Below are 17,362 nucleotides of genomic sequence, written 5' to 3' on the forward strand. Positions count from 1 at the left end.
ATTTAAAACTTACTGTTTATATCTGGAATTGTCCACTTAACATTTGTAGTCTGTGTTCAACTGCAGGTAATTGAAACTATTAAGAGTGAAACCACGGATAAGGCATTTTTACTTCCATCTCTAGACTATACAATATCCAGTTTTCAACCAAAAAATTATAGAGTACACACAGAAGAAAAAGAGAAAAAAGTTGTCAAGAGACAAAACAATCAACAGAACCTGGAGCTACAAGTTTATTTTGTAGAAAATAGCTACAAGAAATATTTTTGGGCCGGGCGCGGTGGCTCAAGCCTGTAATCCCAGCACTTTGGGAGGCCGAGACGGGCGGATCACGAGGTCAGGAGATCGAGACCATCCTGGCTAATACGGTGAAACCCCGTCTCTACTAAAAATACAAAAACTAGCCGGGCGAGGTGGCGGGCGCCTGTAGTCCCAGCTATTTGGGAGGCTGAGGCAGGAAAATGGCGGAAACCCAGGAGGCGGAGCTTGCAGTGAGCTGAGATCTGGCCACTGCACTCCAGTCCGGGTGACAGAGCGAGACTCCGCCTCAAAAAAAAAAAAAAAAGAAATATTTTTGTAGAATTTTTTGTATAAAAGCTACAAGAAATATTTTTTTAAAACAGAGATATAACATATGTTAAAACTGTCATGTGATGAATTTAAAATAGTGATAATCGAGGTGTGAAAAGTCAGTGGGAAAAGTAAACAACATACATGAACAAATGGAGAATTTCAATGGAGAAATGGAAGCCATAAAAAAGAATCAAGTGGAAATGCTTAAAGTAAAAAAAATTGTAAGAAATTAAGCACATTATTGATAAGCTCATCAGTAGATTTTACAGAGGCAAGAAAAGAATTCATGAATTACAAAATAAATCAAGAGGAATTATCCAAATTAGAACACAGAGAAAAAAGGTAGATGAGTGGCGGAGGCAGAGAAGAAGAGACCATCCAAGAACTACAAGCCAATATCAAACAGACTAATATATTATACCTGTAAATGGAATTCCAAAATAGAAGAGAAGGAGAATTGGGCAGAAGAAATATTTGAAAAGATAATAACTGAGAATTTCTTCCAAAATGAATGAGACACCAAGCCTCAGATCCAAAAGCTCATCAAAAACAATATAAGCCAGAAGACAACTGAGTGACAACTTTAATGTAATCAAAGAAAAAATCCACACAAAGAAATCAAGATTTCAGCAAATACATGACTAATTATAAAAGCTAGTATTCTTGTAACAATAATGTGTAACTTCACTTTTTCTTTTCTATATGATTTGAGATGACATTTTTCTAAATTTATTAGTCTAAAAATAAAAAACTCATAACTTTAGATTGTAAATCCACATTTTGTTTTCTACATAAGAAACTAAAGCATTAAAAACATTATTTTATGTTTTGGGACACATAATATATAAGAATGTAATTTTGTGATAACAAATGAAAAAGGTGGGGGGCAGAACTGATAAAGGAGCACAGTTTTTTGTTTTTTGTTTTTGTATTTTACTGAATTAAGCTGGCATAAATCCAAATTAGAGTGATAAGTTTAGGATGTTAAATATAATGCCCATGGTAACCACAAAGAAAATAGCTAAAAAATATATATAAAGGAAAGTTTTAAAAATTTTAAATATTTTTTTACAAAAGGCAACTAAATACAAAAGGAGACAGTAAGGCAAAAAAAAAAAAAAAAGGAACAGAAAAGCTACAAGAAATATTTTTTTAAAACAGCAAAATGAGAGAAGTCCCTCCTTATCAGTAATTACTTTAGATGTAAATGAATTAAACTCTCCAATTGAAAGAGAGGTTGGCAGAATGGATTAAAAAGTAAAAACATGACTCAACTATACACTGTCTATAAGGGACTCACTTTAGATCCAAAGACACAAATAGGTTAAAAGTAAAAGAAATATTCCATGCAAACAGGAACCAAAACAGAGCATGAATAGCTATATTAATATCAGATAAAATCAATTTTAATTTTAAAAAATTAAAAATGACAAAGAAGGACATTATATATCAGGTTCTATATAAAAAGTTCAATACAGCAAGAACATATAACAATTATAAACATTTATGCACCTAATAACAGGTAATCAAAATACATAAAGCAAAAATTGACAGGAATGAAGAGATAAACAGTTTTATAACAATAATTGAAGACTTCAATATCCCATTTTCATTAGTGGAGAGAACAATCAGACAGAAGAAGAGGGAGGAATTGAACAATATAATAAACGAAGTATATCTAACAGATACATACAGAATCCTCTGTGCAACAACAGACCACATATTCAAGAACACATGTAATACTTTGCATGTGTTAGGCTTTAAACTAAGTATCAATCTATTTTAAAAGATTAATATCACAAAGAGTATCTTCTCCAAATACAAGAGATAAAATTAGACATCAAATATAAGAAAAACTGATAAACTTACAAATTTGGGAAAATTAACATATTTTTAAAATTCCAATGGATCAAAGAAGAAATTACAGGGGAAATTAGAAACATTTAGAAATGAATGAAAACGTAACACAACATATCAAAACTATGGGACACAGCAAAAGCAGGGTTAAGGAGGGAATTTATAGCTATAAATGCTTACACGAATAAAACAAGACCTCAAACTAGCTTTACAACATAAGGAATTACAAAAAGAAGAACAAACTAAACCTAAAGCTAACAAAAGGAAGGAAATAGTAAAGATTAGAGCAGAAGTCAAAATATAAAATATAAAAAAGAGAAAAATCAATGAAACCAAAAGCAAGTTCTTCAAAAATATCAACAAAATGATGTGATGAACCTTTAACTAGATAAACTAAGATAAAAAGAGAAAAGAATCAAATTACTGAAATCAGAAATAAAAATGAGGACATTACTACCAATTCTAAAGACACAAAAAAGATAAGGGAGTACTATGATCAACTGTATGCAAAAAAAAAAAAAAAAAAAAAAAAAGCTGGATAACCTCAATGAAATAGACAAATTTATAGAAACACAAAACCTACCAAAACCAAACCACAAAGAAATAGAAATAGACCTATAACTAATAAGGTGATTGAATAAGTTATTAAAATTATCCCAAAAAGTAAGCCCTGGATCCAATGGCTTCACTGGTAAATTCTACCAAACATTTAAAGAACTAACACCAATACTTCTCAACTGTTCAAAAAAACTAAAGAGTAGGGAACACTTCCTAAGTTATTCTATGAAACCAGCATTATCCCAATATCAAAGCCAGACAATTACCCTACAAGAAAAGAATATTAAAGGCCTATATCCATCTTAAACATTGATGTAAAAATCCTCAACAAAATAGTAGCAAAACAAATATTCAGCAGCATATTAAAAAGATCAAAAGACTATGTGGGATTTATTATCGGAATGCAAGGATGACTTAACATCCTTAAAATCAAGGTAATACAACACATTAACAGAATGAAAGGGGAAAAAAGACATGATTATCTCAATTGATGCAGAGAAAGTATTTGACAAAATTCAACATCCTTTCAAGGTTATATTCTTTTTTTTTTTTTTTTTGACAGATTTTCACTATTGCGCAGGCTGAAGTACACTGGAGAGATCCTAGCTCACTGCAACCTCTGCCTCCTGGGTTCAAGTGACTCTCCTGCCTCAGACTCCAAAGTAGCTGGGATTACAGGCACCTGCTACCACGTCCAGCTAATTTTTGTACTTTTTCTTTAGTAGAGACATGTTGGCCCGAATGGTCATGAACTCCCTGACCTCAGGTGATCTGCCTGCCTTGGCCTCCCAAAGTGCTGGGATTACAGGCATGAGCCACCATGTCCGGCCTATTTGTTTGTAGAAAAAAATTCAACAAACTAGGAACATAAGGAAGATACATAAACATAATAAAAGTTATATATGGAAAACCCACAGCAAACATAATCAATGTTGAAAGAGTAAAAGCTTTTCCCCTAAGATCAGAAACAAGGCACGGATGCCACTTTTGCCACTTCTACTTAACATAGTATTGGAAGTCCTAGTCAGAGAAATTAGGGGAAAAAAAGAAATAAAAGGCATCCAAATTGGAGAAAACAAAAAGTAAACATCTCTGTCTACAAATGATATGATATACATAGAAAATCCTAAAGATGACTGGATTTTACACACACACACACACACACCACACACACACACACACACACACACACAGAGTTAAAAAAAAATAAATTCTGTAAAGTGGCAGGATAAAAAGTCACACACAAAAATCAGTTGCATTTACATATACTCACATGAACCATCTGAAAATGAAATTAAGAAAACAATTTCATTTACAATAACATATAAAAAGAAAGAAAATACTTTGAAATTAGCCAAGAAGGGAAAGGGAAAGATTTGTACAAAGAGACCTACAAAACACTGCTGAAAAAAAATTAAACAAATATATCTCATGTCCATGGTTTGGAAGATTTAATATCATTAAGAAATCAGTACTAACCAAAACGATCTACAGATTCAATGCAATCCTTATCAAAATCCCAATGACCCCTTCTGCATAAATAGACAAACTCATCCTAAAATTCATATGGAATTTCAAAGGACCCCAAACAGCTAAAACAATCCTGAAAAATATGGGGGAAAAAAAAGACTCCCACTTCTTGATTTCAAAACTTACTACAATACTACAGTAATCAAAACAGTCTGGTACGGGCATAGACAGACAGATAGGCCAAGGGAATAGAAGAAAGAGTCCAGAAATAAAACCGAATGATTTTCAAAAGTTGTCAAGGCCATTTAATGGGAAAAAAACAGTCTTTACACAAATGGTGCTGGGAAGCTGGATATCCACATGCAAAATAATAAAACTGGATCTTTACCAAATGCCGTATACAAAAACTAACTCAAAATGGATCCATTACCTATATGTAAAAGCTAAAACTATAAAACTCTTACAAGAAAACATGGCAATAACTTCAAGACGTTGGATCTGGCAATGATTCCAAAGGTACAAACAAATTTTTAAAAATATAATTAATAATACTGACATATATACTTAAAATGGTTAAGATAGTAAATGTTATGTTACGTAAAGTTTACTACAATAAAAATAATTTGGAGAAAATACCACTAAGTAACCCATAGATCAAAGAGGAAGTCACAAGAGAAATAGGAAGACATTTTGTTAAAAATGTATAGATTTTATTTTTTAGAAAAGTTTTATATTAAAAAAATGAGCACATAGAATTCCCATATATCCCCTGCCAAAGTTTCACTTACTATTAATGTTTTACATTTGGGTGGTACATTCATTAGTATTGAACCAATATTGATACATTTTTGTTAACTAAAGTGCATACTGTATTTTGGTTTTCTTAGATTTCCTTAATATCTTTTTACTGTTTCAGGAGCTCATCTAGGATAAAACATTGTATTTAGTTGTCAGGTCTCCTCGGGCAACTTTTGGCTACAACAGCTTCTCAGATTTCCTTGTTTTTGATGACCTTGATAGGTTTGAAGAGTATTGGCCAGGTGTATTCTTCAATGCCTTACTATTGAAATGTGTCTATTTTTTTTCTCATGATTAAGACTGGGGTTATGGGTTTTCAGGAATAAGATCACAGAAGTAGAGTGCCATATTTATCCATAGTATCAAGGGTATATTCTATCAACATGATGTATGACAGTTGATGGTGACCTTGATCACCTGGCTGGAGTAGTGTTTATTAGTTTTCTCTACTATGCAATTATTCTTTGTACTCCTCTGGCCATACTGTACTTTTTGAAAGAAAGTCAATATGTGCAACCCACACTTAAGAGCTGGGAAATTATGATCCACTTCCTTTAAAATTGAATATCAATGTAATTTATCACAAATTCTTCTGCATGGGAGATTCGTCTCTTCTTTCCCATTTATTAACATATTTAATCATTTATTTATATCAGTATGAACTCATGGAAGATTAGTTTATACTTCATACTATAATCCACTGCTACATTAGATTGTTGTTCAAATTGTTCCATCTTTTGCTGCTTAGAATGAGAAAACATTATAAATTGAATGAAAATAAAAACACTTCAAAATGTGTGGGATGCAACTAAAGCAGTACTTACAGGAAGATTTGTTGTATTAAATGCTTGTACTACTGTTGTCCCTCTGTATTTGCAAGGGATTGGTTCCAGGACCTCCCACGAATACCAAAATCCTCGGATGCTCAAGTCCTTTACATAAAATAGCATAGTGTTTGCATATAATCTAAACACATCCTCTCTCTCAGATCATGTCTAGATTACTTATACCTAATACAACATAAATGCCATGTAAATAGTTGCCATACTATATTTTTAAAATTTGTAATTTTTTTGTTGTGTATTGTTATCTTTGTTCTTAAAATATCTTTGATCCACAGTTGAATTTGCAGATGCAGAATCTACAGATATGGAGGGCCAGTTGTATTTATGAAAAAGAAATATATCAATAATCTAAGTTTCCACCTTAATAAATTAAGAAAAGATAAAATAAAATCCAAAGCAAGAAGGAAAAATAATAAAAAGCAGAAATCAATGAAATTGAAAACAATGAGAAAGTAAGTGAAACTAAAGGCTAGTTCTTGGAAAATATCAATAGAATTGATACAGTCTCTAGCTGTATCTGGTTTTGATCACTGCTGTCTTACACCTGTTTGGTATTCTCTTTCAGCTCAGCAAACATCCTAATATATACAACATATTATACCAATATATACAATAATATATACAACAATATATACAATAATATATACAACAATAATATACAACATATTATACCATGACCAAGTTGGGCTTATCCCTGGAATGCAAAGCATGTTAGATATTTGGAAATCACAGTAACTCATCATATATCAACAGGCAAAAAAAGAAAAACTATGTGATCATCTCAATAGATGCAGAAAATGCATTTAACAAAAGTAAGAGTCCATTCATAATAACTCTTCGGGAAACTAGAATAAAAGGAAGCCTCCCTTAATCTGATAAATGGCATTCACAAAAATCCTACAGCTAACATTATACTTTATGATGAAAAACAGAGGCCGGGCGCGGTGGCTCAAGCCTGTAATCCCAGCACTTTGGGAGGCCGAGACGGGCGGATCACGAGGTCAGGAGATCGAGACCATCCTGGCTAACACGGTGAAACCCCGTCTCTACTAAAAATACAAAAAACTAGCCGGGCGAGGTGGCGGGCGCCTGTAGTCCCAGCTACTCGGGAGGCTGAGGCAGGAGAATGGCGTAAACCCGGGAGGCGGAGCTTGCAGTGAGCTGAGATCCGGCCACTGCACTCCGGCCTGGGCGACAGAGCGAGACTCTGTCTCAACAAAAAAAAAAAAAAAAAAAAAAAAAGAAAAACAGAATGCTTTCTCCCCAAAATGGAGAATCTTGAAGATGTCCACTCTCTTTCCTCTTATTCAACATTGTACCAAAGGTTAATGCTAACGCAATAAGTCAATAAGTCAAAAAAAAATAAAAGGAAGGAAGGAAGGGAGGGAGGGAGGGAGGGAGGGAGGAAAGAAAGAAAAGAAAGAAAGAAAGAAAGAAAGAAAGAAGAAAGAAAGAGAAAGAAAGAAAGAAAGAAAAGGAGGAGGAGGAGGAGGAGGGAGGGAGAGAGGGAGGGAGAGAGGGAGGGAGGGAGGAAGGAGGAAGGAAGGAAGGAAGGAAGGAAGGAAGGAAGGAAGGGAGGAAGGGAGGAAGGAGGAAGGGAGGAAGGGAGGAAGGGAGGGAGGGAGGAAAGGCAAAGCATATGCATTGTAAAGGTAGAAAAATAAAACTGTGTTTATTCACCAACATAAGTATCTACATAAAAAAATTCCAAAAAATACATTTAAAAGGTCCTAGAATTAATGAGAGTTTAGGAAGGTTGAAGGGTAACACATGGGTAATATACAAAAATCAATCATATTTCTATCTGCTATCAATGAACAATAGAAGCTACAATATTTTTCGTAAGTCCCATTTACAATAGCACCAAAACATATGGAATACTTAGATATAAATGTAACAAAACATATATACAATCTATATGTTAAGACTGCAAAACAAATAAACACTGATGAAAGAAATCAAAGCAGACCTAAACAGAGTGAGGAATGCTTCCATCAGGAGAAACAACTACAAATCCATTGAACTGGAATTGGAGAACGCCACTAGGCCATTTCGGGCTCCTCATATGCTACTGAATCATCATGGAAAGGGGGATTACTACACTGCCTAGTATGCTGGATTCTAAGTATTAAGGGGAAACGGGGCTACTGCTATCCAATGGGGTAAGGAGGAATATGTCTGCCATGCCAGTGATCCTCTAGGGTGTGTCAAGGTGATTAAAGTCAATGGAAAACTACAACCACCCAATCCAGGCAGAACTACTAATGACTTAGATCTTGAGGAATGAATGTTTGAGTCACCCTATCAGACCAGGAACCACAACCAAATAGGATGTTTGCTGAGCTGAAAGAGAATACCAAACAGTTGTAAGACAGCAGTGATCAAAACCAGATACAACCATGTGACCAGCTGCATAAACAGGGATATAATATTGTGACTTTTTCTTTTTTGATATGCACGTTATATATATATATATCATATTTTTGTTCTCTTTTAAAAGTATTAAAGGGAATATGAATCACTTGGAAAAGAAAGACTATCACTCAAGATAAGAAAGAGACACTTTTGGAGAAGGGGAGAGAATGTTTTCAGTTGTACACAGATTAGTTTTATCACTGTAGATGCAAGCATAATGTTGTCTTTATTTGGATATTAAGTAATATTTAAAACGATGTGTATGGGTGCCAGCCTGATATAGTGTGGACTGTGACAGCTTTATAATATGTTAACATGGCTAGGCTGGACCACTTTTCCCAGAATTCTGTTTCCTGAATGTTTCCAGCTAAGACAGGGCACAAGCGAGGTCCTCATGTCAGCTATGGAAGGCGAACATGGGGCAGCAGCTATTCTGTGCTCAGATGCACTGTGGATGATCTCCTGACTCCCCTCATTCTATATGTGGAAGGAAGAACCTAAAATCACAACAGTGCCAATCCTACCTGAATGAATATAACTGGCATGTCATTCTATCTAAATTTCAAACAAGTTTACACAAGAATGCACAAAATAATTTAAAATCACCGAGGTAGCAAAAACTTGCCCAAATAGCTACAAAAATGTATTTTTTAAAAAGTTAGAGGGAGGATTTTCCTTTCCAGATATGTTTAGAATGAATAGAATCAAAACAGAATACTATAATATGTCCACAGGAACAAACAAGTCAATTAGTAAAAAAATTTAGAGAATACAAAAGGATCAACCATTTTTGGAAACTTAATACATGATAAAAGTATACATAAATTCATTTGGGAAATGTGGTTTACTTAGTGAATAGTGCTAGTATAACTGTCTAGTCATATGAAAGAAAATAGTTTTCTATACCCCTATAATATTTAGCAATAAACTGCAGATAGTGTCATGATCTAAGCAAAATAAATGAATAAAAATTCTGAAGAAAATTCAGGAGAATATTTGTATGTTTTTCCTGTAAAGAAGACCTTTTTAAGCATTTTAGAAATTAAGAATATTCATGAAGGTCTCCCTTCTTAAGGTATAGAATTGAGGGTCACAATTTATAGCACATTTGTTGGACAGACAACATGTTAAGATTTCCAACATGTGAAGAGTTCCTACAAATTAATAAGAAAAGAAAAACAGCCTGTAATCCCAGCACTTTGGGAGGCCGAGACGGGCGGATCACGAGGTCAGGAGATCGAGACCATCCTGGCTAACACTGTGAAACCCCGTCTCTACTAAAAAATACAAAAAAAAAAACAACTAGCCGGGCGAGGTGGCGGGCGCCTGTAGTCCCAGCTACTCAGGAGGCTGAGGCAGGAGAATGGTGTGAACCCAGGCGGCAGAGCTTGCAGTGAGCTGAGATCCGGCCACTGCACTCCAGCCTGGGCGACAGAGTGAGACTCCGTCTCAAAAAATAAAAAAAAAAAAATAAGAAAAGAAAAACAATGAACAAAGTTTATAAATATGCAAATCCAAGAAGAAGTTAATAAACATATATTAAGATACTTGATCCTGGCCGGGTGCAGTGGCTCACGCCTGTAATCCCAGCACTTTGGGAGGCTGAAGGGGGGTGGATCACAATGTCAGGAGTTTAAGACCAGCCTGGCCAACATGGTGAAACCTGGTCTCTACTAAAAATACAAAAATTAGCCAGGCATGGTGGTGCGTGCCTGTGGCCCCAGCTACTCGGGATGCTGAGGCAGGAGAGTTGCTTGAACCTGGGAGGCAGAGGTTTTAGTGAGCCGAGATCACGCCATTGCTCTCCAGCCTGGGCGAGAGAACAAGGCTTTGTCTCAAAAAAAGATAATTGATCCTACTAGTAATCAGTATAACAAAAATTTGCATAATAAGGAGATGCTGTTTTTCATCCATCAGATTAGCAAAAATTAGAAAAAGGGTTATCTAATAATAACAGGAAGGTGGGAAAATTGAACCATCCCTAACAGCTTAGGGTAACAATAAATTTCTCTAAGCTTTTGGAAAGGAATCTGGTATTGCCCATTAAAATATAAGATGAACAAAAACTTGTTCTTAACTATCTTACTTCAGGGAATCTAACCAAAATCAAAGTATCAGTACTTAGGAAATGTGTAAAAATATATAATGCAGAAAAAGTCAATTGGAGAATGGGTGAATGTATTATGGTATCTACATACAATGAAATATTAGACAACTATTAATCCTATGTTAGAATATGTCTTAACCTATGTACATAATATAGTTTAAATTTTAAAAACTACGGTTGCAGAGTAATTGTAGAGTTGTAGAGCACACATCAATTTTCATTTAAACTTTAAACAGAAAATCTGTTTTTATATCTTTGTGTATTGTTAGATAAACTATTAATATTGGTTGCCTCTGAATCAGGATTCAAGATGATGGGAGGAAATTATTAACTTTTTCTCGATATCATTCTATATTGATTTTCATTAAAATATTAGCATATGTTAACTTTATAATTTATTTTTAATTTTGGCTTTTAAAATATTTTATTAAATGTTAAATAGGTACAAAATAATAATTAAGTGAAATATCTTTAAGAAAAAGAACAATACATACCCAATTTAAAACTGAACATTAGCCCCTGATGATCCTGTGTCCGCTTCCCAGACCTCATTCCTTGTCCTCCTCCCTCAGGGTATAATCACTATTCTGAATTGTGCTATCATTCCTTTTGTTTGTTTTGTTTACCCTTTATGCTGTTTTGCATATTTTGCAAGTTTACATAGATTAAATTATTTTGTTTTAAATCTCGACTTTTTTGCTAAGACTGCATCTGGGTTTATTTATCTTCACATTAAACAAAATACAATATCTAATTCATACATGCTGATGTTGACAGATATCTGAGTTATTTACAGTTGAAGTCTATTACAAACAAGCCTAGTATGGACATTCTTGCATATGTCTTCTGTTACAAAAGGAAAAGTTTCTCTAAGATAAATAACCAGGAAGGAAATTGCTAGGACATATGGCATGTGCACATTAAAAGAAACACCAAATTATTTTCCAAAATGGTTTCCATCAAGCCACATACTCACCAATATTAACTATTATCACATTTTTAAAAATGGAAACCATCTAGTCAGTGTAAATTATTATTTCAGTATGATTTGATTTTCACTTCCCTGATTCAAAATTAGGTTGGACCACTTTTTCATATTTTCTCTTCTGTGAAATGCCTGTTAATGTGTTTTGCCCATCTTTCTATTTGGTTATCTTTTATTTATTAATATGCAGTTCTTTATATTTTCTAGTCATTAATCCTTTGTGAGCATAGACCTCAGTAACAGACCCTAGGAGGAGCTTAACCATAGTCCTAAACTGAAACTGACAAGGAGGGTACTAAGAAAGAAAAAAGCAATGTCTATCTACTTTTCCTTAGGAACTGGCCTTACTCTAACAGCTAAGACATGGTATTCCGTGTTTGCAAAGGAATATGTTCTTATTTTTATTTTTAAAATATATTTATATTCAAAATTCCATTTTTGCCTAAATATAGAAAGCTAGTATGAGCATCACTCATACCCTAACAATATATACAAGTTGAAAAAACAAAGCACTAAATCAAAAATTTTGAACCCATCAGAGAGCTGAAGTTGCAGGGCAACCAAGTAGTCTGAAATCTAAGAAAAGACAGACTCTCCTAAAGAGTGACAGGACATGAACACTGGCTCCCTGTTGCAGTTCGAAGGAGAAAGAGATACCAGGCACTATACAAATGGGAAAGAAGTATTCAGACATAAAATGTAATGTACTGCTGATAGCTGGATGTGGGCCAGTGTGACAATACAGAACAGCGTAAAGCCACAGACACAAAGAGAACTTGCACACATTCAAAGACTCAAATTCACAGACCTCCAACAGGTGCTTATAAGAAAGACTGAGAGCAGAGCAGGAGATGAGAAGAACCATTCCCTCAGAAGGGTAGGCTTGGAGGAGGGGAGCTACTGTCATGGTAGAAAATGCATAAAGCCCGACTAAGACCTATTTCTCCCAGAACAAAAGCCTCACACTGCAGGAGGAGGAGCATCAATTCCTGCTGTATATAAGTGTAGACACACTGCAGTTGGGAAAAGAGCAAACAAAACCTCTCTATTCCTGGAGAAGGTGCAGAAAGCAGTCCTGAGTCCAGGATTTGATGCCATTATTATTACAAAACTCCTACCACTACACTAAGTGAAGGGGAGGAAACCTTCTCCACTATAGACTTGCCAAAGGTGTCAGGCAGAGTCTGGATGCCATGAGAAGGGGTAGTATCACTGACCAAGCCTGTCACTGAGGACCAGGGACGGAGGACCTGCCCAAGGCTGAGAATGGAATAGGACAAGAAACAATGACTTGGCCCTCCCTCCCCAGGCAAGCAAGCACCAGTCTACTGCTGGAAGATGGGCAGAAGGAGAGAGCCCTTCTAAAGCACTGGTACACAGGGAAGGCCCAAAGTTGAGGATGAAACAGGAAAAGGCCAACAATAAAAACTCTTTAGCACCCCAGCTGCCACCCTGCACGCAAGCTAAATCCTAAGGAATTCTAAGCCAATGGTTCACTATAGGTAATGAGAGCAACACAAAACCAAAACCCAGCTCATGTCCTAAATGGCCTACCAGAGGAATAGGCATGACTATTTCTAGGCATAAATTTTATTTACTTCAGTCTCTTTTTTTCTACACCCAGTACCAACACTCAATCAGATATATAGACATATAATGAAGCTGCAGCAGCTGCAACAACAGAAGCCAGTGTCAAAAAGCAAAGCAATCACAGAAAAAAATATCAGCAACAACTCATCTGTCAGAGTTATCCAACAGGGAATTTTAAATAACTATCATTAACATGTTTAAGCTCTATGAAAAATGCAGACAAAATGCATTATCAACAGAGACAGAATCTGTAAAGGTGTCAAATGGAAATGTTGTACATAAAAAAACACTGTATGCTTTCAATGGGTTCATTAGTAGACTCGACACAACCAAGAAAGGAATCAGTAAACTTGAAGATAGGCTGACAGAAATTACCTAACTGAAATACAAAGAGTAAAAAGAATAGGAGGAAAAAAAAGTAAAAAGCAACCAATAACATTAGTACAGCTTCTTTGGAATACAGTTTGTCTGTTATACACTTATGACCCAGCAATCCCACTCCTAGATATTTACCTTAAAGTAACGGAAACTTATGTTTACACAAAGTTTGTGAATATCTGTGGTATTATCCATAATTGCCAAAATCTGGAAACAACCCAGTGTCCTTCAACTGGTGAATGGAATACTATTCAATAAAAAAGAAATTAAATACTGATAAATGCAATGACACAGATGAATATCAAAAGAATTACGCTAAGTGAAAGAAGTTGGACTCAAAAGGCTACATATTTATGATTCCATTTATATAATACCTTGAAAAAGACAAAAGTAAAGAGAATGAAAATAGATTACTGGTTGCTAGGCACTGGTGGTAGGGTTGAGTTAACTACAAAAAAATACAAGAAAAAAGTGTGGGGAGATAGAAATGTACTATACCTTGATTGTGGTGGCAAACCTTGGTCAAACCTCATAGAACCGTATGCTAAAAGGGTGAATTTTCCTGTATGCCTCAGTTTAATTAAGCATGTTTTAATTAATTAAAATTATGCCTGATTTTATAAAAGCATATTCTTATAACAAACTATTTTTGTATATTTTGTATATAGTGTGGACTGTGATAGCTTTATAATATGTTAACATGGCTAGGCTGGACCACTTTTCCCAGAATTCTGTTTCCTGAACGTTTCCAGCTAAGACAGGGCACAAGCGAGTTCCTCATGTCAGATATGGAAGGCGAACATGGGGCAGCAGCTATTCTGTGCTCAGATGCACTGTGGATGATCTCCTGACTCCCCTCATTCTATACGTGGAAGGAAGAACCTAAAATCACAACAGTGCCAATCCTACCTGAATGAATATAACTGGCATGTCATTCTATCTAAATTTCAAACAAGTTTACACAAGAATGCACAAAATAATTTAAAATCACCGAGGTAGCAAAAACTTGCCCAAATAGCTACAAAAATGTATTTTTTAAAAAATTAGAGGGAGGATTTTCCTTTCCAGATAAATTTAGAATGAGTAGAATCAAAACAGAATAATATAACATGTCCACAGGAACAAACAAGTCAATTAGTAAAAAAATTTAGAGAATACAAAAGGATCAACCATTTTTGGAAACTTAATATGTGATAAAAGTATATATAAATTCATTTGGGAAATGTGGTTTATTTAGTGAATAGTGCTGGTATAACTGTCTAGTCATATGAAAGAAAATACAGTTTTCTATACCCCTATAATATTTAGCAATATTTTTGTATTATATCTGCAGTTTAATAATTGTGTAATGTGATATTTTCTTAATTGGGTTTGATATGTTTCAAATAAAGTCATTAGAGAAGATGTTTCCAACATTTGATGGGATGTTGGTTATGGATGACCTTCAAGATCCTCTCCAACTCCAAGGTTTTTGAGGTGTGCATGTGATCCCCCAAGTTTACAAACACAAATTTTATAAATATATATACACACATACACATATATATAAAGTATATATTCATAGTTCTAATTACATTTATATTATATATACATGTAAATACACATACACAAAAAGTTCTGAAATATTCTTCAGTGTTATAATTTATTATGCATATGTTGTTTTCTTTTTCCCACTATAAATATGTGATAATTTGTAATCCAAAAATGTTATTATTTTACTTACAAAGCATATATTGTGCAATAAATTTTTAAAAAGGAAATTAGGAAGCAGGTTGTTATTTTTCAAATCTATAAAATATCTAGCTTTAAAAAAATGGATTTTACTAAACTGACATATTTAATACCTTAAAATACTTGAAGAAAGGACAGAAATTAGCCATTCTGAATATGGGGTGTGCAGCATTTTTTTAATTGTATTTTTTTATTTTTAAAAGAAAATCCTAGAAAAGCATATTTTCCCATTTTTTGAAGTTTTTCCTAGCTCTTTCCTTCATTGGTATTAGAAATATCTTTGTGCATATCTCTAAAATAGAGCCTCAACTTGTTACTACAAATAGGATGATGTTATACCAGAAAGTAGAGGGGAGAGAGCCTGTGAGGGCCCTGCAGGCTCCTCATTCTCACTGCTCCACCTGTCTCTTCTGAAGGGGCCTCTGGCTGTCCACATGCTGGGATCACTGCCACTAGAAAAGAAATGTATATATTTGCCCATGGTTTCAAAGAATATATACATTTGAGAAATACTTTCTAATCATCTTTATTGATTATTTAATTGACATTCACTTCCATTTCAATTCAGTCACCCATTCCCATTGTCATCACCTGAAATTGGCTCACTTGTGAGATAATTCCCAAATCCCAATGTCTGATCATAAACTCCATCTCCTCTCACTACTTTTACCTTGCAAACTAGTCGCCTTAGATCCATCCGCCTATTTACCTTCTCCTCTCCTTTACCTAGGCTGCGGGAGGGAAGTACTAGGGTTACTGGGCTTTCTAATATCAGCAGAGAGACATTTGGAAAACACCAGCATGTCCCTGGTTGGTTTCCTGTACCACTCTTCCATGGCAGCTAATTCCAAGCCACCATCCTGTTAGAGTCCTTATCTTAATACTTCCTCTGCCTTAGTAAAACTGTAACTTCTTCTAGAAAATACAAGCCAGAAAACAGAAATTCTTTCAATTTATTATCTTTTAAAACATTTACTTAGATGCATCAATGTCTTTCTTATTCCTTGCTTTCTGCCTGTTCAAAATTCATCCTTCCATGTTCTTAACCTGATTCCTTCTACCTCCTCTAAGGTACTTTTCTATAATTTATATATATTTTTTAACATATCATGAATCACTCCCTATCTACAAATTCTCTCATATCATACTCAATTTTCTGTATCTAAAAAATAGGAAATGCTCTAAAATCTGTCTAGCTACTAATCGTTAACAGATTTTTCAAATACTAGCCCATATTCACTTTCTGTTTCCTTTGCAACCTCTCCATACTCAGCTGACTCACTAATGCTATCAACTTGGCTCCTGTTGCATTTTCATTTGCAACCCTACCTAGCAAAATCCTCCTAACTTGACTTCCACATCTAACCTTCAATGTTTAGAGAAAATTCTTACTAAAACACAAACTTAATTACACCTGCCCACCAATATCAGGATAAATCAAAGCCCCTTATCAGACACCTAAGTTTAAGATATTGGCCAGGTGGCCTCTGTGTACTTTTTCATCACCATCTCCACTGATTTCCTACCTCCACTGTATGCTTTAACCTTAGCAAAATAAATGCCTTTTTCTTTTACTTCTGTAAGGCATTTCGGGTTTCTTACTATTTTCTCCTTCTCATTTTTTCTTGGATTACTCTAAACATTTAATTAATCTCCACTGACTGCCACTTCCAGCTATCCTCACCTTGCCACCAGCATTCCTCCTTCTGTGTGGATAATAGACAGCTTCACAAATAAAACAAAAAGACCTTCCCTATGCATCCTTTTCATTTTAACAGACTGAATAAAATGTATACTCAGCTTCACGTATATGGCGTTATTTCCCACTCCAGCGCACGCTGTATTTTGGGCTCTACTTTTCATCTTCTCCAGCTTCCTGGCATTCCACCTCACACACACCCTATGACTCTTGGCACCTAATATTTCTCCCCATTAGTAAGATATTTTCACAACTCCTTACCCTCACTCAAACTTCTTCCTCTTGCCTGAAATGTTCTTCTCCTTTTCACCTGCTAGGTTTCTATTTAATTAAATCCTAAATTCAACCAAAATATC

General features: G+C 34.8%; 1 protein-coding gene across 4 annotated transcripts in view; it reads right to left on the bottom strand.

Annotated features, from left to right (window-relative positions):
* PTPN20 (protein tyrosine phosphatase non-receptor type 20) overlaps positions 1–17,362 on the bottom strand; it is a 117,591-nt gene that overhangs the window by 56,945 nt on the left and 43,284 nt on the right. For all 4 annotated transcript variants that reach the window (XR_004436608.1, XM_033209112.1, XM_033209114.1 and 1 more), the window contains one exon: positions 15,647–15,759. Coding sequence is in view for 2 of the 4 variants with exons in the window: in XM_033209112.1 (XP_033065003.1) it covers positions 15,647–15,759 (113 nt within the window). In the remaining 2 variants the exon portion in view is untranslated. The remainder of the gene's footprint in view (positions 1–15,646; positions 15,760–17,362) is intronic.

This window comes from Trachypithecus francoisi, unplaced genomic scaffold (assembly GCF_009764315.1).
Source record: "Trachypithecus francoisi isolate TF-2019V2 unplaced genomic scaffold, Tfra_2.0 Lachesis_group9, whole genome shotgun sequence".
Taxonomy (NCBI): domain Eukaryota; kingdom Metazoa; phylum Chordata; class Mammalia; order Primates; family Cercopithecidae; genus Trachypithecus; species Trachypithecus francoisi.